At 37.7% G+C, this 22,042-nt stretch overlaps 2 protein-coding genes across 7 annotated transcripts in view; one reads left to right on the forward strand and one right to left on the reverse strand.

Moving 5' to 3' along the window:
- LOC139150876 (growth arrest-specific protein 7-like) overlaps window positions 1-8,863 on the reverse strand; it is a 100,895-nt gene extending 92,032 nt beyond the window's left edge. The window contains exons 1-2 of the mRNA XM_070723309.1: window positions 8,244-8,863; window positions 2,114-2,291 (exon numbers count right to left, since the gene is read on the reverse strand). Coding sequence (XP_070579410.1) covers window positions 2,114-2,291; window positions 8,244-8,432 — 367 coding nt within the window. The 5' untranslated portion in view covers window positions 8,433-8,863. The remainder of the gene's footprint in view (window positions 1-2,113; window positions 2,292-8,243) is intronic.
- The window catches only part of LOC139150877 (uncharacterized), a 116,606-nt gene that overhangs the window by 86,170 nt on the left and 8,394 nt on the right, over window positions 1-22,042 (forward strand). For 3 of the 6 annotated variants that reach the window (XM_070723312.1, XM_070723313.1, XM_070723310.1), the window contains one exon: window positions 21,439-21,762. In XM_070723312.1, the coding sequence (XP_070579413.1) occupies window positions 21,439-21,762 (324 nt within the window). Of the gene's footprint in view, window positions 1-16,077; window positions 16,209-17,711; window positions 17,765-20,889; window positions 20,994-21,438; window positions 21,763-22,042 lie in introns of those variants that run through there. The other 3 variants (XM_070723315.1, XM_070723311.1, XM_070723314.1) reach the window with 3 other exon arrangements.

Genomic DNA, 22,042 nt, shown 5'->3' on the forward strand with positions numbered 1-22,042 from the left:
TTCCCCTTCTCTTTCTTTCTGAGCCAATGTCATTATTGTGAACACGGCTAATAATTAAATAAATATACCGTTATATAAATGAGATCATGCCATTAATGATGGAGACTGCAGTTTTTCTTTGTTTCCGAAAAATGCATATTTGATCTGAAGGATATACATTATCAATGAATGCTAGATCTAAGTTATTTCCTTGCGGAGGGACTACGGCCCAGTTCACATTACAAATCGTGGGGTGCGCACGGTGTTGGTAGGTCGGTGTTGTCCGAGGAAACACCACTGGCAAGCAAAGTTGATCATCACACAGTGGCGACGTTGATGTTTTCGCGAGAAACTGATGTAGACACAGTCTGCCTCCTCGAAGTGGTGCAGTAGTCGTGTGTCACTCTTTTTTCTGGTTCCATCTTTCGAGCTGACCAAACAATGTTTATTTTGCCAACATTTTTGGCCAATTTCTTCTATTTTCACTAGGTTGAATCAGTCAGCAGAGACCCAGGGCGCGGGCAGAGAGACCTGACCGCTTGCCCGTGAGAAGGCTAGCAAGGCATGTTGACATAATGTTACAATTTCGCAAACCGTTACCATGCACCAAATACGCATGCGTACATATTCAAATAGTAAAAATGACGTTTCAAATTCTGTGCTTTACTCTCGCAGACAGTACGTACCAAAACAGCAATTTATTCGGTAATTAAATCAATTTACTCAAATTAGAGTAATCCCCGTGTTCCTGTTAATGGTCGAATCTGCAAATTAAATTTTTATGGATTTTTCTATAAAGTTAAATCTTTGAAATATGAAGGTCAATTCTGTTCCATATTGCAACTTTAATGAAAGGGATACACACAAGTGTTACAGATAACTTTTGTGCCCAGGAATTATTGAATCAATGAGTCATTTCTAACCAAGAACTTCAGTGGCATCTATCTGACTCTACTTTCTTTGAGGTGATTTCAAACTCATACAGGAGAAGGCAGACTTGTATTCCACACATAATCATGCTATACATGTATTTACAATCCATCCACTGGGCACGTCTAATGGAAGAACTTCAAACTTGTTGTAATTTTAAAGTGACACAGACGTTAGTCAGAAAAATATGTTCTGTTGGCCAGATCAAAAAATTTGAGTGGAGTGACCAATAGGTTAAGCTGATGACGTGCCAAATGTGATGCCATGTGCACACTGGGAGATATATAGGGACAGTATCAGGGAGCTGGCAGTGTTGGAATGTTGGAAAAGATGTTGGTATTACTGTGTTGGTTGCGCTGCATTATCTAAGTGGAGTTTAAATAAAAAAGAAACGTGATTTTCATGACAAAGATGACATTATGTAAGCATTTTATTTCCTGTACTATCTAGTGAAGGGAAATGCACGCTAACGTGTAACAACATGGCTTAAGTGGAATGCTACAATCAACTTCCTCAGTTGAACAAAAATTAAACACAATATGTAGAAGATCGTGACAGTGTTTGTCCCTTTGCTGAAATCCTTTGATGACAGTTACTCTAGGGTAGAGTGATTGTGTCAATATAATTCAAAGCAGTCCCTTAACAGAGTACAGGGGTCAATTGCTAGTAACACGATTACGCTGGAATGACAACACACGAGCGGAGATTTTCATGTATTTTGCGATTGGCTCAATTATTAAAATTAAATAATGCACTTACATTTGATGGAATTCATAAGGCTTACACTAGATAAATATCAAAATCTCTCTATACGTAGAGCATAGTTGCCCCAAACAGCAAGCATTCCATCGTAGTTTCACAGTACACATGTCTCACCATAGAAAGCAATAGTGTAAAAAATAAATGTTAATCAAATCTTTGAAGATTATACTTACACTGTATATTATTAGACAAACTGAACATCAATAAAATACATTTTAATTCATTGAACTACATGTATTTTTTGGTTATGGGTGGTATTTCTTTATCTTATCATGAATTTAATCATTATTTCTCCTTACTGTGATTTGACTTGCAAAATTTTAATTCCTTTTGAATTTTTTTAGTGATCTGATATTAAAGATGGTGTAAGAGTTCAAACAACAGATGTATCAATAGATACCAAAGAAATAAACAGAAAAAAAATGTGAATACCAATGCTCACTTGTATCATCTTGAATGGTTGGGCTAGGAAGATCCAATTTTTCACTACCAATGGGAAGGTCCCATCTAGTTTCTCTGGTTGATTTGTTGACATAGTACGGCCTCCCCTCTGGTGATTGATACACCTCCCAATCACTGGGTAAGTTGATGGTAGCTCTGCCAATTCTTGGGCTTGATGTCTGCAATGAAATGTACAATTAATTACCTTTTAAGACTACTTGTTAAGATGATCTTTAGTGGTCGTAATTGTTAAAGTAGAGGTATTTAACAGTACATGTAGTTTGCCTGACAATGCAAAAGTAGGTCAAATTATCAGCTTGGAATTGTCACACACAATAATTGGTGTAGTATTGCAAATCAGCAGATAAAACAACATCACGGAAGTGACGGACAAATGATCAAGAAGTGGCATTCCGGCTTTGTAAAATTCACAGCACTTGAAAATAATAACAAGATTCTAGACTTATCAACATTATATGAATATATGGAACATGGATTTTACAAACACACCAAGGATTGATTGCAAGTGTAACCTAAATTCCATTAAAAACAACTCAAATTATTTGTAAAATTATGATCAAACATTTTTAAATTTATTATTTTAAGAACTATTTCATTACTGAAGTTGTCTATTGATCATTACTTTGTGTTGAACAAATTTTAGAAAAGTAACCAGGCAAGTTCAAGGTGTTAGCATAGTGATTACTACTGACATGAAATTTACAACACACATCAGAACACTTTGACTATTCTCACAAATGGCGCATGACCACAAATGTAGACATAAATCAATGCTTTGTCAGTTTTAATGTTCTCTAGGAACAAGGACAATCCACTGGACACTAGCAAAATGACTGTCTATACTTGAAGGATTTGCTAATGTTAAATGGCACCCTAACCTGTAATTTGTATTGAACCAAGGAGATTGAGTCAAAGCCAATTGTACCTTTGGCCTTAGAAGTTTTCTCCAAGGTGTTTAGAACTTCTCTCTAGGGTCCACTTGCAACAGTAGATTCATGGAACCTTAGAACACATAAGCGGGAACTCTAAAGCTGCTATATTACCTGTAACATCCTTAATTTTCAACAGCAGCAGTTTTTCACTGCTTTGAAAGTTTTCTAATCATTCAAAACTTGAAAACAAGGAAGCATTATTGTGTCCTAATCATAAAATAAGCTTATGAAGGCATTTTGTACTTGATTGGGCTAATTATGTTTTACATAAAAAATTTACACTTTAAGAATATTTTTCACAAGAATTAGCCTTTACAGTTTCCACCTAAAAATTCTGATGAATTTTGGGATAACAGTATAATCTTCCATATCTACTGGCTGATTATTCAATGAACATTTTACATTTTAGTGAAAAACAAGAGACAATATCATAAACGAGCTTGCTATAAGCATAACATAAGTAGGTCAATTGCCTTTACAACCTAAAAGGGCACATTCTTTTTGCCTACCAAAGTAGTGTAATTTACTCCACAGTACCTGGCGTACACTCCGACTCACATACCAGCTATGACTTTTCTGTGGTGTTTTATTGTGAATTATGCATTCTGTCTAACCTGGCAACAACTATTACAATTTTTAATAGATTTTCAATTTTCAAGTTTTGGTTAGTATGCTGAGAAAGCGCCAGTGATCCATACAGTATTGGCCTGTTCAGATTGACGACATTGCGTCGGCCTAGGGCCGGAACTGGGCCGGGGCCGACGTAAAAAACCAATGTGGACACGCTGCGTCGGCCCTGGGCCGACACAGTTTGGTCCCGGTGAGAAGGGGGGGGTTCAGGCAGTGCTAGTGATCCATACAGTGTGTGATGTCTGCAGAATGCCTGCTGTGTTCAGGCAGTGCTAGTGATCCATACAGTATGTGATGTCTGCAGAATGTCTGCTGTGTTCAGGCAGTGCTAGTGATCCATACAGTATGTGATGTCTGCAGGATGTCTGCTGTGTTCAGGCAGTGCTGGTGATGTCTACAGGATCCCTGCTGTGTTCAGGCAGTGCTAGTGATCCATACAGTGTGTGATGTCTGCAGAATGCCTGCTGTGTTCAGGCAGTGCTAGTGATCCATACAGTATGTGATGTCTGCAGGATGTCTGCTGTGTTCAGGCAGTGCTGGTCATCCATACAGTCATCACATTGTGATGTCTGCAGGATGCCTGCTGTGTTTTGAAGTCTAGAAGGAGTAGAAATAAAATGATACTATTTCAAAGCTAAGAGGTCAGGGAACTTTCATTTGAGAAGTTGTGACACTGACATCATTATATAGATTTGGCATTTTTTCAGAAACAAAACAACAAAACTGTATCAGAATGAAGGGAGTTTTGGAAGTTGTAACAGCCATGGTAGCATGTCGATGGAATTTTGAAAACTTACCAGCTTATGGGCATTTAAGGTAGTTCACACCTCGAAAGTGAAAGACTTAAACTTTTGCTCAAACTTTCCTCCAGAAATATTTCAACTATTCTCTTTCAAAATCTAGAATAAAAATTGCAGGTTACCAGTTTTAGTTCCAGAGAAACAAATAATCCAAGATTTACTGATATTTGAACTTCAAAATGGCCGCCATCCCTTTGTTATCTCTATGGAGAAAAATAAAATTTTTGAATTTCGAAAACTAAGCTGGTGAAAAGTTTTCTTACACCAAGAGCTGTAAAGGAACCCAAACAAAGTGGTATATCAGAAGATAATTGTAAAACTTTGAGAGTCCGAATATCGACTGTCCCCAAAGTGCATTCTACCCAGGTATATGAAAAGTGAAACTTAATTATGTTTTGGGGACAAGTTTGTTTTTGTTTAAATTATCATGTGCTGACACTGAGGTATATGCTACAGCTGTGTGATATTCTATCAATTACTGTTAAAAATTTGCTTTGCAATGTTTATTTTTTCAAAAACAGTATCAGCGATGGAAATTTCAAACAGTACATACAACAATTTAAGCAATTTATCACATTTTGATGAACTTCACAAATTATTTGTTATCAGATGTGTGCATTAACAAATTTTTGTGCTTAGGAGGGAAAGGAGATTTGAGATCAAATGTACTGCCATGGACACGTTTTTAACTATCAACAGTTCCTGAAAAATTATCAATGACCCCTGAATAATTATCAGATGGCACCCTTAACACTATGGATGACCCCTCAATAATTATCAATGGCCTTTTAATAATTATCAATGGTGCCTTGATAGTTATTAATGGCACCTCAATACTACATTGAATTCTAGGAGAAAGAGTGTGGCATAGCAAAAGAGTTGGGTAGGATAAGTACAGTCATACATGATATACACTCAAAATTTGACACATGTTTCTGCAAAGGTTTTAACCCCATGAACACATAACCCCGTCAACACATGCTTTCTGGTTTAAAACCCCATCGTTTTCACAGCATTTGTTGGATCACTGCATAAGGAAATGGGGAGGAGGATTGCACAAAGGTTAATCCACTTTTCAAGGGAAAATAGTAGAATTCTGTGTACTTTGCGGTAGACTGTGCCTTTGAGGACAGATATTCAGACTTGCAAAATTTTGACAAAACTCTTCGGATCTACCACTTTTAGGGGCTCTTTAGAGAAGGTAAAGTTTTCACCATCTACCCAGTTTTGTTAACATCAAAAATTTAGCTATTACCTATGTACTATGTAGTTAACACGGATAGCAGCCATTTTCAAATCTAAAAATTGGTAAATGTCGGGGAATTTTGTTTCTCTTGCATCTACATTTGCAGGGTGACCCCTGTTTTGAGAAAAAACTGAGTTTAAGAATTTTAGTTTTGAGGCGTGTATTACCTTAACACATGCCGCTATGTGCAAAAAGGCAGTCATCACTGACTGAAAACTATATGATACCTGAATTTACTGTAAATCTAATATCGGGAATCGTATTAAGGCTTTGTCAAAACCAGTGAATTTTGTGATGTCTCATCCCAAAGATTATTACTGACAATGTAATTGCTTATCCAGCATTGCTGCCCTGATGTTTTCTACAAATTCACTGACATTGCCAAAACTATACAATCATAGCAACAATATATACCCCCTCCTGGCCCATAGTTGACTCAAGTAAACTTGCACTCCATAAATACTTGGCTTCAACGCCTTGTATATTGTGTTCTGTAGTTTTTCTTTCGTTATCATCCATTATGTAGATTAAGGTTGAGTGGACACGGAATCTTTGATAATTCACTGGCTGTGATATTATACGTGCACTTCCATATTGCATTCCTTCAACTCTAATGACAACAGATGTCATTTAACATTTCCCTCAATTTTTGTGAACAATAATTATGCACTGTAGATGCATCAAAAACATGTTTGCTTTGTTTCACATCATATGAGAGCTGGCTCCAAGTACTCAAAACTAAAGCAATACTATAATCATCATTACCATAATTGTTACTCACAAAGCCTGTGTCTATCTAAGATGTTTATCTTTAAATAATAATTGCCTTATCAGTGTTGATCTTTATATCCCTGTTGACACTTATTCTGATACTGCTTTTCCTTGTTGAAAGATTATCAAACAGGGAACTCTATAACCTTGGGTTCTTTTTTTAATGCTCTCCTCATACAGGAAACATTTCTATTTAATTGCAGATTTTACAATCTTGCAGAACAAAGCAGTATAACTACCACAAAATACATTTCAACTGTAACCCTGCCAAGTTCATATGTCACCAGCAGATTAATAATTAGCTCGGTCTAGTTGTTCTTAAGGTAGTTTGTGCATCGAAAGTGAAAGACTAAACTTTTGCTCAGACTTTCCTTAAGAAATCTTTCAACTATTCTCTTTCAAAATCCAGAATAAAAATTAGGGTCACCGTGCAAATTTTGGTACTAGAGAAACAAATAACCAAAGAATTACCGATATTTGAAATTCAAAATGGCCACCATCCCTTTGTTAACTCTATGAAGAAAATAAAATTTCGACTTTCAAAAAACTTAGCCGGGTAAAAGTTTTCTTACACCAAGAGCTTTAATATAAACCTCCACAAGCGGTATATCAGAAAAGAATTGTAAAAATTTGAGAGTCTGAATATCTGTCCCCCACAGTGTCCCTATGCTGCACTTTAAAAAAAAAATTGATTGAGGTTCTAATAGGTTCTATGTGAAATTCACACAGGTTCTATGTGAAATCCACGAATAGCAGCATTTTGTTTCACATTGCCTATTTATATTTAGACTCGTCGGCCCAATGCGAAACGAAAGAATTTTACTTGTTGCATACACAATGCAGCTTTGGGACTTTCCGTACTGCACATCAACTTTTAACGCTCTGTACTTCACAACACACACTCGCTCTGTCATGTTCTGAGACTAGGGTCGGTAGTTTACCTATCAGGCCTAACAGAACTGTAAAGATACATGACTCGACTCTAGTATGTCATGACCTTCGGATAGAAAAAGTGCAGCAAAGAAAACCCACATTCAAAGCACAACGCAAGGAAACCATTGACAAATATCGCTCATGTCTTTGATTTAAACCTATGCTATATCCTATGCGTGCGTGGCAGGGCTGAATCGACAGTGAAACGGCCAAATTCCTAAAGATTACGACTTGAAAAATTAGCCAAGAGTCGGAAATGATATAATTTGAAGCTGACATATTCAGTGAACTAAAAATGCAATAAGAGCCTAGCGGTCGTGCTGGCTCAGAACATAGTACCTCCCCCGGAGTACCTCCGCTCCGTGCTCTGACATTAGTAACCCATCGTGTCATGGCAAGTGATGGGTTATATAACTTCTGTTCGACGAAGTTGGCCAGAGAGTTCGAAACAAGGAGGAACCCAAATTGCAAGATGACTACAGGCGTTGTTTTTTGCACTTTGAAGTCGACCATTCTGCGTTTCTGAAATATTCAGTACCCAATTTTCGTCAAAACTTCTTTTTAAAAATAGAAACGCGGGCTCTGTGTGTCTGCTAGACCGTATTTGACTGCGGTTTAGCACCGGACGTTGGCCGAGACTTCCGACAGCTAGCTAGCAAGACTCACTCAGTCACTGTGGTGTTGGGACAAACTCTGTTCATTTTGTGTGAAAAGTGAAACTAAGAACAGTCTTGGAATCTTAATTTGATAATGAAACGTCACTCTGGGAGAAAGACACTACGAATCAGTCACAATTACCTGTACTTTAACATAAGAGGCCGGGAACCACCCTCGTATCGAACCCCCGGGTTTTTCACCTTTCCACCAACCGCCATCGTCTGGTTTCTCAACCACAACTATCTTTTCACCGGCGTTGAAAGTGAGCGCCTCGTCTTGCCCGTCGCCGTTATAAGGGTACAAAGTAACGCAGAACTCAGTTGTCGCCATGCCTTCTTCAGTTTGTTCCTGGATGTGACAGAAAATTAGAACCGGGGACTGGACTGCTGGTGTATGGCACAACCGGTTAATGACGAAGCACCCAATGAATGTCACACAAAGAATGTTTTGACGTTGACGTGTTTACACGTGTGAAGGCCACTTCCGGGTGTCAACGGTCGATTTGGAGTCGTGGGCTGGACTATTAAACTCGGCCCACTCATACCAGTTTCCTGAGAAGGCAAAGTTCCGTATATGATATTCTTTTGTCGTTTAAATTAGTTTATCAAGTTCACCGAGCTAAGGAGAAGGAACAAAGGAGCAGGTATCTTCTTTTCATATGACCAACCATGGATGTAAAAAATAGACTATTTTACATCCATGGACCAACGCATACGAGCTTATCAGATGGGCGTATCTGATCTCGGGAGATGGTGGGTGACGCCCTCTCTGGTCGTGTTCTTGCAGTGCTCCTTATTTGTAGCTGCCCACACAAAACTTTGCAGGGCATGTCCAGATTATATCAGGCAATGACTCAGACAGAACCAGTAATGGGTAATCTGCCACAAAACTATATGCTCTCTTTTGTACATCCATGGTCAGTTCCGGAGAATGCTCCTACAACCAGCGAAATAAAATCGAGACGCGCAACTTCACGAAAAGGGCATTAGCATATCACATGCAGGCATTATAGACTGATGGCATGCAGTAATAGGCCTCCAATACAGCCTAATATCTACCTGATTTCTAACTGCCCCATTGAGATTAAGTTTCCTTTCCTTTCAATTTTACCATCTTCATCAAATTTCCGATATTGGATCACCAAATAATTCAATGGCTCTGCCAAACATACATATTAAAATAAATGTCATATTTGGCCATCAAAGTGGAAGCTTAAACATGTTAAAATACATATTGCCCAAATGAACGAAGCAGATGGCGACTCGTATTGTCTACGGTCTAATTTAGGCACACAGTCCATGTAGCCGACAATGAGATGCTAATGATGTGCGTTTAAGGTCTCCTCGACTAACTTTCAGCTGGCTGCTCACTTTCTACTATTTTTGTGGTATTTTATACAAAGGCAAAGACTTATTCTACCTGCAACTTAAAACTGATATTGATTTTGTAGCTCATTCTTTACTATTTTTCATAGTAATTGGTAGCCGGTACCAGACAGTTCGTGTTCGTGTCGGCTATATGGACGATCTGCCAAACTTTACCTCCGATGCCAAGATAAACAGCGCTTCTATGCCCGCCAACAATTACAATCGAACCACTGGCAGTTAATTTTCATGAAATAGGCCTAAAGATACAACAGCTGAAAATTTGACTATAGGCCTAATGTCCAGTGTTAAATTTTGTTTGTTTGTTTTTTGTTATTTATAAAAGACAATATTCTGCTAGCTGTTCTACTCCAAAATCGTGTTGAAATATCTGATCTTCAGCTTTTCAACACAAGGTTGTTTGTTTGCAACATCAGTCATTATTGTCGAAAACTGATTTTAAAAATTAACATTTGTTTGAAACATTATGAAATCTCATCAAAAGTTAGAGCTATTGTCACTTTAGAGCAGTTTGCATTTAAACCCGATGGAAACAAAATATCATTATCATTACCAGTAATTTGAAAATTATTTTATCATTTTCATGAGAGAGGCGTCACGCTGAGGAATTCTAAGCTTATAGACCACAATGGTTAGGTGATCTGACGTCAATTACGGGAAAACAAATTAATGTAAAATTTTTCAAGACTAATAATTTTTTACTTCAAAGTAGTGTGTTAGGCTTCTAAAGTTGTGATGTTTCAAGTACGTCTCATGTGATGTGCCATATCATGTACTGCCAATGTTTTAAGTACGTCGTGATGTGCCATGTACTGCCAATGTTTCAAGTACGAGTTATAAGTTTACGCCCGACCAGTCTGCAGAACAGACTTTAGTACAAATGATGGTTCAAATTATGTAAATTCCCGTTATTTCACAGAATATTTGCCAAATTATTAATTCTTAACCCTTTTTGACTAATCGTTATTCGGGGTCGGAATTTATATTTTGAATGCCATAAAACTTGATCATTATTTACAAATATACGTCATTATAAATCTTTTTCATGGAAATTGAAGGCGGTACAATGTTTCTTTTTGCTTTCTGATTGTCGTTAAGTTATGACACAAGTCATTCTGTATTAAGGTGAAGCACTACGAATTACGTCAAAATTAGGTTGTGGTGTCATTTTCTTGAAACTTTGCACAAATATTGTTTGAAGTTGTGCAAGTGCAAAAATGAAATAAAAAATGGGGGTCACCACGCTCGTTTCCATGGAAACGGACGTTAAAATGGCGTCGTTAGAAATAAATAAAAATGATATAATTCACTTAAACTAAAGAAAGCAATTATAAAAACGCTTAGCAAATGAGTTGATTTTAATAAATACCAAGGATTAAGATCCATATCTATCGAATGTATAGTTTTCATGATGTTTGTAAAGAAATTTTAACATAAGTATCGATTACAAAATGACGATATCAAAATTATATCACTACATAATTTTCGAACTTTCTTCCTGTCACTTTGAATGGTGTCATTTTGACCAAACTTGGCGAATAAAATCCTGACATAATACCATTTAGTTTACACTTTTAATAAAAGGGTGTCACCACGCTACTTTTTACAATATCTCCAGGTGAATGGGTAATATGCGCCATGTAAATGGGAGAGAAATGTTAATTTTGCGCTCATATTGAATAAAAACCAGCTTCCTAGGGGATCAAAATATGACAAGGTTAAAGGTCACATGTATTTCTAAGAGACTGGGTCAAAAAGTTAAGTAAAAGCGCAATTTCAACAATGACAGGTGATGTTAAATACATGAGCTACAAAATAACCCATTTGCGGCAGGCTGAAGTTAAATCTGCGCAGAAACGTTCTAAAGCGTGTGCGCGTCCGAATTCGTCGCCCTTTACCTTAAGGCGATTGTCCCTCATCGGGTTTCACAGTGACAATTCTATTCTTAAGAAGTGCATCTTTATCGATTACTTCTGAGAGGATATTGGTGAATGCTAGGACAGTAGACTGCAGGCCAGATGAGACTTGCTTCAAGTTTAGTATATCCTTAATGTCACTCATGAATTCTTGAACTGAAAATGATAAATTATCAGTGAAAGTTTTGTTTGCAAGTGATTGTGATCATACAATACGCACGTGGAGTGTTCAATGTAAAAAAAAGGCCTTTTTCTGTGCATGCCAAATTGGACACCCCATGCAGTTGCTCCTTTGAGTGACACCACCTTTTAAAGTCACCTTTTAATGTGTAATATGGTCTCCTACGAAGGGGTTTGTGAAAGTTTCAGATAACTGACAATATTACAACAGCACTGTCTTGCATTTCTATACATGCAATAGCTAGTGGTACGAGGTGACACTGAATTACATGGGTATTCTAGGTTCAGACTGTCTGTATAAGTGGACCGACGATAATGATGGCGCTGTACAAGTCGAGATAGCGATCGAGCAGTATTCTTCGAACAACTTCAGTCTTCCTTGTCAGTGCTGTAACGACTAATATATATTTTCCCGCTTATCCCACAATGCATTGTTGTGGAAATTTAAAAGTCTTTGTACCCACTTCAAACAACAGATTTTTGGGGGTTTGATACATATATTGTATCCCATTGTGCACGAATTTAAGACATTATATGCCAAAACAGTTAATTGCCCTGTGTTTTAATCGACAAACAATGTATCGTCCATGGTAGCATTAGCCACAATTGCCATACGTTACTCATCCTGGGGCTGTAGAATTATATCGTCTTCATTACAGCTGGCAATCTGTCAATTCAAGTATTATTTATGCTGAATTCACATCGCTATCATGAGCCGCCCTAAATATTGTCATACATACGGGGATTATTAACTATATTATTCGATATTCGTTTCAATGTTTTAATCTCGGGACAACCTCATAACGGGTCAGAGGCTGTAACTCCGATGTTTGTTTTTTTCATATTAAAGTTTTGTTCTAACAAATATAACACCAACTATTCATCTTGTCAACACAGCGTTTGTAAGTCTAAAATGCATTGTTATTATTTACTTTTGAAATACCTGTCAACAATAACAGTGCCGTCGACACATGTACAGGCTGAGTCGGCAAACTGAATACTTGCATCTCAACATGCTCTGAAAGTGGAACAAGAAACAACAGTGGATTCAAAACAAATGTTACAGCAACTGTCCCTCTAAGTACATTTTCATGATCCTCGAAGTATTTAGAATCACGAATTAACACAACACACCGCGTTGTGAATAATATACGATGTTATTGTTTTCAAAGGAATCTTACAATAGTGCAGGAGGTATTGACCAGCTAAACGCTGAGCATTTCAGCATGATTTCATGGTCAAACAAGAAACAATAGGTTACAGAGTGAACTGGACTTGGGTCAAGGCAGTGATTTTTAAACGAAATCATTTGCAAAGGTTTCTCTTGTATCTTCTCTTTTTCATACAAAGCTATTTGAGATTTGGCAGCCCTGGTCAGGTTCTGCTTTTGATCGAAAGCGTTACCTTTGAGTCTGCGTTAGGGACTGGACATAAATTACAAGGGGGGTGGACCAGTGTTAATCGAAACACCGATGCATCAAAAATGGTGACCCTTCAAAAGTTCATGCACAAAAATTAGTGACCCTCCCCCTTATCCGTGCATGAAAATAAGTGACCCTCCCCTGTTACTCAATACCACCCCCAACAAACCCGCAATGTGTTCAAGACCTCCTTCTGACTTGCTATACTTTTGAAGTCTCCTCCCAAAAGGAAGGCAAAATGTGGCCGATATAATGCTTTGTCCAAAAAATATCAAATCATATGTGTGTGATAATTCATGTAAATGTACTTTGCTTGAAGTGGCAGGTAAAAAGTGCATGCGTGTACAAAAAATGTAATTTTTAGATTTCATCGATAATGTTGATTCACTATACATGGTAGTCGACTACGAGAAAACTATGAACCTGTATTTTCCAATATAAAACTAGCAATATCTGTTCATCTATAGATGTTTAATAACTGATATAAATTTACTTGATTAGCATGGGTTGTTTACAAGTGCTCATGTGAACAAGAAATTTGATTTTGGAATTTCGCTCAAAATGTTGATAAACTTTACATGGTCGTCTATGACAAAACTGTAAAAAAAAATTTCACAATTAAAAATATGCACTATTTGTGCATATATGGACCCTGAATAATTGATATAATTGTACTTGATTAGAGGAGGATGGTAAGACGTGCATCTGTGTACAAGAAATTGTTTTTGGAATTTCGCATAAAATGTTGATCCATTATAAATTGTTGTCTATGACGAAACTATAATTTTTTTTAAATACAAAACTTGGCAAATCTGTGTATTTATGTATGCTTGATTATTAATATTTATGTTCTTGATTAGACTAGAGTGGTTACAAGTCCATGTATGTGCAAGAAATTTGATTTTGGAATTTCACCGAAATGTTGATTCATTATACATGGCAGTCTATGATGAAACCCTATGAATAATTTTTATCCAATACAAAAATAGGAAAATCTGTCCATTTAATGTACACTCGATTATTGGTGTTAATGCTGATGATTAGACTAGAGTGGTTTCAAGTCAATGGTTGTGCGGGAAATTTGATTTTGGCATATCACTGAAATGTCGATTCACTATATATGGCAGTCTATGATGAAAGTATGAATACTTTTTTCCCAATACAAAACTAGGTAAATCTGTGCATTTATGTACACTTGATTATTGGTGTTAATGTTCATGATTAGATTAGAGTGGTTTCAACTCAATGGTTGTGCAAGAAATTGATTTGGGAATTCGATTGAAATGTCAATTCACTATACATGGCAGCCTATGTTGAAACTATGAATATTTTTTTTTCCAATACAAAACTAGGTAAATCTGGGCATTTATTTCACCTAATTATTAGTATTAATGTTCATGACTAGACTAAAGTGGTTTCAAGTCTATGGTTGTGCAAGAAATTCGATTTTGGAATTTCACTGAAATGTCAATTCACTATGCATGGCAGCCTATGATGAAACTATGAATATTTTTTTTCCAAAACAAAACTAGGTAAATCTGTGCATTTATGTACACCTAATTAGTAGTATTAATGTTCATGACTAGACTAGAGTGGTTTCAAGTCTATGGTTGTGCAAGAAATTTGATTTTGGAATTTCACTGAAATGTCGATTCACTATACATTGTAGGCTATGAGGAAACTACAAATAACTCATAGGTTATCTGATCCTAACTTGTTATTCAATAGTTGTTCAACCTGAAGCTTCAAGTTGTTATTGATGACATTTTGCACTATTCTGAATAGTTTGTATTCTGTCAATGTCCTCAAAAAATAAAAAAATGTACATACAGCGACATGAACATTTGACACCAACCTATACCCAATGTATTGTCAATGGGAGAATGATATCAAATAAGTGATCTCCTACATTGTTATTGAAAGCGTCATTATAGGGGACAGTTTACATGCACAATAGAGGAGTTGGATAAGTAGAAATCATGACCACTTAAATCAATATGGCTGCTTGGATCATCAATACAGTGTTTATTATACCCTTAAACTTGCGCCCAAAGGAGCGCCAAAAGTTGAAATGACAAAAAATGAAAGTGCCAGGAGGTATTTTTTCTTTTTTCAGTATTCCATATTCTTCAATACGTGCACATGCAATTTCAGCTTTGATGCAAAAAAAAGATGACCCTCCCCATAGGCTTGCACAAAATTTTATGACCCTTCAAAAATGCTTACGCGAAAAATGGCGATCCACCCCCAAAAATCACCGCCCCCCCTGTCATTTGTGTCCAGTCCCTTAGTGAGTTTGTTTCTGTGATTTCGTGTGAAACTTCACTCCGCTCACTCACACGTTTCATATGAAAAACAGAACACAAATCATCGCGTTCACCCTACTCACACGTTCACAAATCATGGACTTGAACCAAGTCTAAGACTGAAGCAGAGGATACCTCAAAGTTAAAACTACTAGAGAATGGGATTACAGACATGACATACACACATGTACGTAAATAAGGATCATTCTAAGATTGCAGACAGTTAGAGCTATCTCCTACAATATTTTTCCAAACGTCTCCCTTAGTATAGTTGAGTCATACACATACATAAGTTGACTTTGAAATGATGGAACTGGTAGAAATACAATCAAATCTGAAATTTTATATGACTGCATAAATTAGGCAGATCATCAAAGATTTTATGCTACACTTAAAAGCTAACGAATCCATACAATCTGTCTGATCCTATCGTTTCGACAAGTAAAATATTCACTGTTGTTGTTCTCCTACAACACAGTTCCTCTCTCGGACTTCTTTCAAAACTGAAAAAAAGAATACTTATATCGGTCTCTTCAACTGATTCTTTCAACTGCGACAGACAAAAGTTGATTTTATAGTTGTAAATCGACGGAAGAACGGAAGCCTCTCATGTCTTCTAATATAACGCGTGATATTACATTTGTTGAAAAATTAGTTTGTAGGAAATACACTCTCCTATTGCTCCTTTCTTTCAATCATTATTGAACCAAATCAGTTGACCATTGAACATTTACATCATAAAGGAGTGTGAGTTTGTCGAGGTCGACGCTGTTTGCCTTGCTTGCTGAATATGGTGTCGACTATAGCTAGATGTGGCGGTCGTGCATGCATTTCTGGGCAAGTGTAGTGTGGTAGTTCGCTAGCTCTCTTCACCGTTATCACGTGCACATGCATCCATGTAAGTAAGGGAGATTTGGCTTCACTACCTCTTTGAATTCTATTTTTATAACAGGCGACATTTGCAATATCGAGGTCCACCCACAGTTTTGTCGGAACTGCGGTTATGTCTGGCAGGAAGCTAGCGTTGCATAGGGGTTGGTTTTCTCCAGTCCCCGAGGTTAAGATCGCCTCCAACGAACTCATGTAATTTTAACGATACATTCAAATCTAACGGCAAATGTTATATAGGCCTACAGCATATAAACACACAGGTCCATTTGTTAATCATTGTTACTGCAGAGTTTGTAGCTACAATTAGGAAAGTCATCTTGGGTCAGAATATGGGTCAACCTTGAATGACCTTCAGGTTGTGAACAGAAAGGTGGGTCATTTAATTTCACCTACATTCTATATTTGATGTTTCACGACGCGATTCACTGTATCATTGCTAGTTTCGTCTGGCATTTCGAAATCTTCAACTTCAGATTCGCTGACATCTATTTTTAGATTGAACAGCATATTGTTGAATTTAGGATAAAAATACAAATCAAGAATGTCAATAGCGGGGAAAAAAATTCTGCAGAATGCAAAATGTCATGTTTTCGGCAATGTGACATTCGAAAAAATTCGCGTGACAGAAAAGTGCAAAATTCTCAAAATAATACGTTCACTTTACCATATCCGGCAATCTGTGTCAGAACGCACTCTGGTAGAGGTTTAAGATATTTCTTTAAAAAAAACATACGGTGAAGAAAAATAAAGTTATTAGATGTGGGCTCTCAGATATTGAGAGAAGAATGGCATTGACCCGGTACTAATATAATTGTGATACAACTACAACGATATACGATGTAAATATTTAGTAGCAACTACATATTCACAGCTATTGTGTCATCCTTTGTTGTGCCAGTTCACGTATTTTCAGATTTGGAATAATGCCAACGTGATAATGCCAATCCATATTGAGTGAAACAGTACGTAGTAAGTCTTTCAACCCTATCAAGCTTTTCGCATTTAAAAAAAATTAATAAATTTACCGAATTTTGCTGTGTCATGGTTTTTTAGAGATCACAGCGTGAGAAACTGGTTCCTGCCGACCCAAGTTATATTCCATGGTAGAGACAATATCGCCTCGCAAATACACATGTTGCTTTTATTTTAATCCAATTCGATTTAACGAATTTGTTATGGACATGTGGCTGTCTGTATGGGGAGCATTAACGAACCCTGCTCATAATGACAAGGCGGTCCAGGACCTCCAAGACACTGAAGACCGAACGGTCTGAATCTTCCGGCATCGATTTCTCTCCAATGTGGAGATGTCTCTTAACGAAGCCGGTAAGGCTGTCTCAATTCCATTGGTGTTGTCAGTCATGTATATACAGGTAGCCGTCTGAGCCGTAACGGGAAACCATGCTTGATGGCCCGGGTCCGTCTTACTCTGACCACTGAAGTGGGCACATGACCGATAGCCCTGTCATATGACTTTCGAAGCGGGGTGCCCACACAATAATACTCACACATACTCCCACACGGAATGCAAAGCGATAACAGGCCTTTTGGGTACAACAGTTTGTAAGTTACGTTTTAACATCTACATATTCTTTGCAATTTTTGAATATTACTGAATCAAAGATTGAATAATGTTATTGTATGCTGTTAATATATTTGTGAACTCAGCCCAAAATCCAGCAATCTTCTCTGAGCAGAAGTTACGTACGCCTTAAATGTCATTTTCATTATTACTACTGTGTCAACAATTTCTCATTGTAGGCCGATTTTTAAGAACATACAGTGAAATAATTTTCTCAGTATGTTGGTTTTATTTCAGTCTATTCTGGAATATTCTGCTATTTCCTAAAATTAAACGAGCTTGCCTACTTCAAGTGATCATGGAATGTTAGAACAGGAAAGAAATCTATTGAGAGGGTGTATATACGACTGAACGTTCTTTCTATAGCCTGCTGTCGACACTCCCCACACCTGCATGGTTAAGGAGCAAACCTCGATCCAGGTACCACGCATTTAACTATGAATGCCAACGTTAATATCAACCCTAGCAATCATTACGATAATTGAAGTGCGTGAACTTTGTCTCTTCAGTAACAATCCTTAATTCATTCATGTGGGTATATTTCTCCGGGTGATAATTCAAAGGCCGCTAGTTAGACTCCGAGCTGTTCCAACTTTGACAGCCGTTTGAGTGAGCTATCATTTGTCACGTGATATGATGTAGTAGCGATATATAATTGTAGTACTCTGTAGTACTATTATAGACTCTTACACTAGAAACTTGAATAGTGCAAATTACGAAAAGTTAGTGCATACGGAGGTGTACTCTATTACGACCAATGCCACAGTCACTGCCACAGTCACTTCCGATGACCCCTTTCGCCGAGGAGCAGACTGAGTACGACAGCACTCGGTGCACCAAACATTTACTTGCCCCGGTCCGGTGGTTATCTCGTACTCGGCTGTACCAAAATGATTAAAGGTTATGATCCAAAGACAACAATTGACACAAATGTTGTGTTGTGGAAAACGAATCCACAGAAAACTTAACAAAACTCGGGATATCATAGCTAGCTTTCGTGAAAATATGATGAAAGTAGGGATGAAAACCAGTCGGTGATGACAGCGCCCTCAACACAATGATGAGGAACGGTGAGTCCCTGAGCATGACATATTACAATTCACTCTTGAGATATCGCCAAGGAGGATACCATATCTTCCCAGGGTCGTTCTCTTCGCCTTGCTCCTGATGTAAAGTTTTCCCTCGATAAGTCTTCTTGAACTGTTTTCTGAAAATAAATACATCAATCGGTAATTGCTCGAGAGAATCAACGTGCATGGGCTTGTCATCTCCAATTTCAAATTTCAAATTTACGTCATTTTAGGCTGCGTTCACAAATAATGGTTGGGGGAGGGGGCGCTGGAGGAATCGTGATTGAAATTTATTTTTCAGATCCCCGCCCCCTCGATACTCAAACATTTTCAACTCCCCCAAAGTCTATATGATAACAAATTTTCAAGTCCCCTCACCCATTATCATATAGCCGTATATTTATTATGGATGCACGCAAAGAAAAAAAATAAACATGTATTGAGCAGTTCTGCTAGCAGATGTTCAACACTACCTGTTCTTAGCAGTTTGTAGAGCCATATTCCTAAGGCCAGTTCTTTTATTGATCCGTTTTTAAACACAATGGACTTTTTTATTTATCGGTCAAAGCCGACTTGAGTTGATGCAACTCTGGCCAGGTCAGTGGCACCTGTTGACGAGCACACAAAATGACGATCATGAGAGGTTATGCAAATTGTGAGTTCCGGGCTATATTAGATGCTACTTTAAGTTTTACAACCTTGACAATACTTGAAGGTTAAAAAATTAAATCAAATAAACGTTTTAAACTCTGAAATGTTTTGTGTAATAATGGTAAATTTGGTAAAATTAAAATAATTCCATTTAGTCACACATTAATTCATTTAAATTAAAGTCTTTACTTTCAAAAGTTTTACAATTGTGTTAGTTTACGATGAGAATGTGAAAATTTAGTAAATCAAGTATGGTGACCCCCATATTTTTTCTTTAATATTTGATTATTCTCATATGCCAGAGTTCAAAAATCCCCAATAACTTTCAAGTCTCCTGGTCTTCCATTTGTTGCTATCAGGCCTGATCTTGTTTACAAGACTTGGAATGTTTCACTTTCATGAGTGTCACATGACCCGAACTCTCCTTCAGGTATTTATAGTCAGAACTATCTCTGTCATTGCCGGTATGCAGTGACAGTGACACTGCCCGTAGGCAGTAGCAGGGTAGTAGCTGTATTAACTTTGATAATTTTGACGATAATTTTGTTCAGTTTATGCAACTGCATTCTTGTTCTACTTCCAACAGCGTGTTGAACTGTCCAGTATTCAACCTGCAAACACAGCCTGTGAATATGTACTCTGCGTTTGTATCATTGACAAATGATTTTCAGTGCGGACTCTAATTCAATTATCATTAAATATTCATATATGAAGGCTTTTGGATGCTGTAGGAGACAGCAAGAAACTGTATTTTATATACTGCATAGAAATATTGAAACAAACATCAACAGTTGCAGGTTCTGTGAAAAAAGTAATGCAATGCGCCAATTGGTTCTAGATCTTGTTTAATTATTTCTAACATTAGAACAATCGGATGACATTAAAATGTTATTAAATGTTCATTGAATTACCCACCAAACCTTGGAATCGTAAAGAAAGGGAACCAAAAACTTTTCAGGTCCCCTATAGGAAGAGCAAAACTCTCAAGTCCCCCCTCCTCTACTACCCCCAAAATTTTCAAATCCCCCCTGAATTTCTCCAGCCCCCTATTTGTTTTTTTGTGAACGCAGCCTTCCACGACCCTTAAGACTATACATGTACAGAGACTGATGTTGGAATGGTGCATGCGGTCATCGCAATCGACGCCGGACAATTTCAGTTCTACAAGTTCGAAATTTACACACAATACCGGGATTGTCGACCTGCACATGGCGCTCGCGCTAGTAATGGCGATGTGGGATATCCGAATTTGAAGTAATGACAGATTCCTCTTCAAAGCGACATGAACAGGATTTGTACCATAATAAACCCAACAACGATCCGACACTATAGTACATTAGGCATATGTCGTGTGTGAACTTTAAACCTGGTTCCCAGGTAACGTAATTATATGAACTGACACTGATAGTGGATCAGGGTACACGTACACACTGTAGAAACTACAGTCAATACATCAGTCACCTTGTTCTGGTGTTTTGGTGAATTTTAGGTGATTACATTTCATTTTTTTCCATTTGAGGAAAATATTTACCATCATTCATAGGTATTTGTTTCATGCCAGCCACACGTGATGCGACTTCTTGCAGGTTAGCTGTCATTGAAGAGAAGTCAAACGTTCTTGATTGTCATATCGATTAAGTTCCCGTGTCAGGCAATCCCACTTTAAACTTTAATCCCCATACGTTGATTCGCAAGGCTTTGTATATCAAGTTTTAGCGTCGCAAAGTTCACAGTAGCTCGCCCATTATTTGCAGAGGGAGTTAAATTGAAGACAGTCCGTTCAACTTCTGCAAAATAATTACACCGAATGGGCGGAGATTTGTAGCAAATGTACTGGTCTCTTTGCCTCCGTCTTGTCATCAACAACTTGCACTAACTATTTTATTTCATTCTTTCTCCTTGCTTTCAAATTTCACGATGGCTTCAATCTCCAGCACAACAAGTCCTGACCAGGTAGAGATGTCGGACATCGAGACCGGCGACGGGCACAAATCGATATCGGCAAGCCAAAGCCACCTCGTCAATGGAGACAGCGGACGAGACATGACCATTATGACACCGTTCGCCGTGATGGAAAACTGGGTTCGACCAATCTTTGCCGAATTCTTTGGTGTAATGTTATTCGTCTTCATCGGGTCGCTCAGCGGGGTGGTCGGTTATCCTGACGGGGATATCGACGGTGCGTCGGGTTTGATCGCAGCTGCACTAGCCCATGGACTTGCTATCTTTCTGCTGATTGCAGGCATTGGGGCAGTGAGGTAAGAGTGAACTATAACATATTCTTTAAATCCCAGTACCTGTTAAGTATTTGAATCGAAATTTTCCGTTGACGTCATGTACGATCTTCGCAGGTACGATGAACTGTGGTGGGGTATCTTTTCGCCTTTTTCAGTCGGTCACTTTCGAATGTTATCGTAGATGAGAAAGAGATCGTTACATAGATAGTTCTATTTGTCTGTAGAATTCATATCTTTCTATGACTTTACTTCAACTGAGAAGGCAGATCGTAATGTATTAGGAAATTAACCTGCTGACTAT

Source organism: Ptychodera flava, chromosome 15, assembly GCF_041260155.1.
Source record: "Ptychodera flava strain L36383 chromosome 15, AS_Pfla_20210202, whole genome shotgun sequence".
NCBI lineage: Eukaryota > Metazoa > Hemichordata > Enteropneusta > Ptychoderidae > Ptychodera > Ptychodera flava.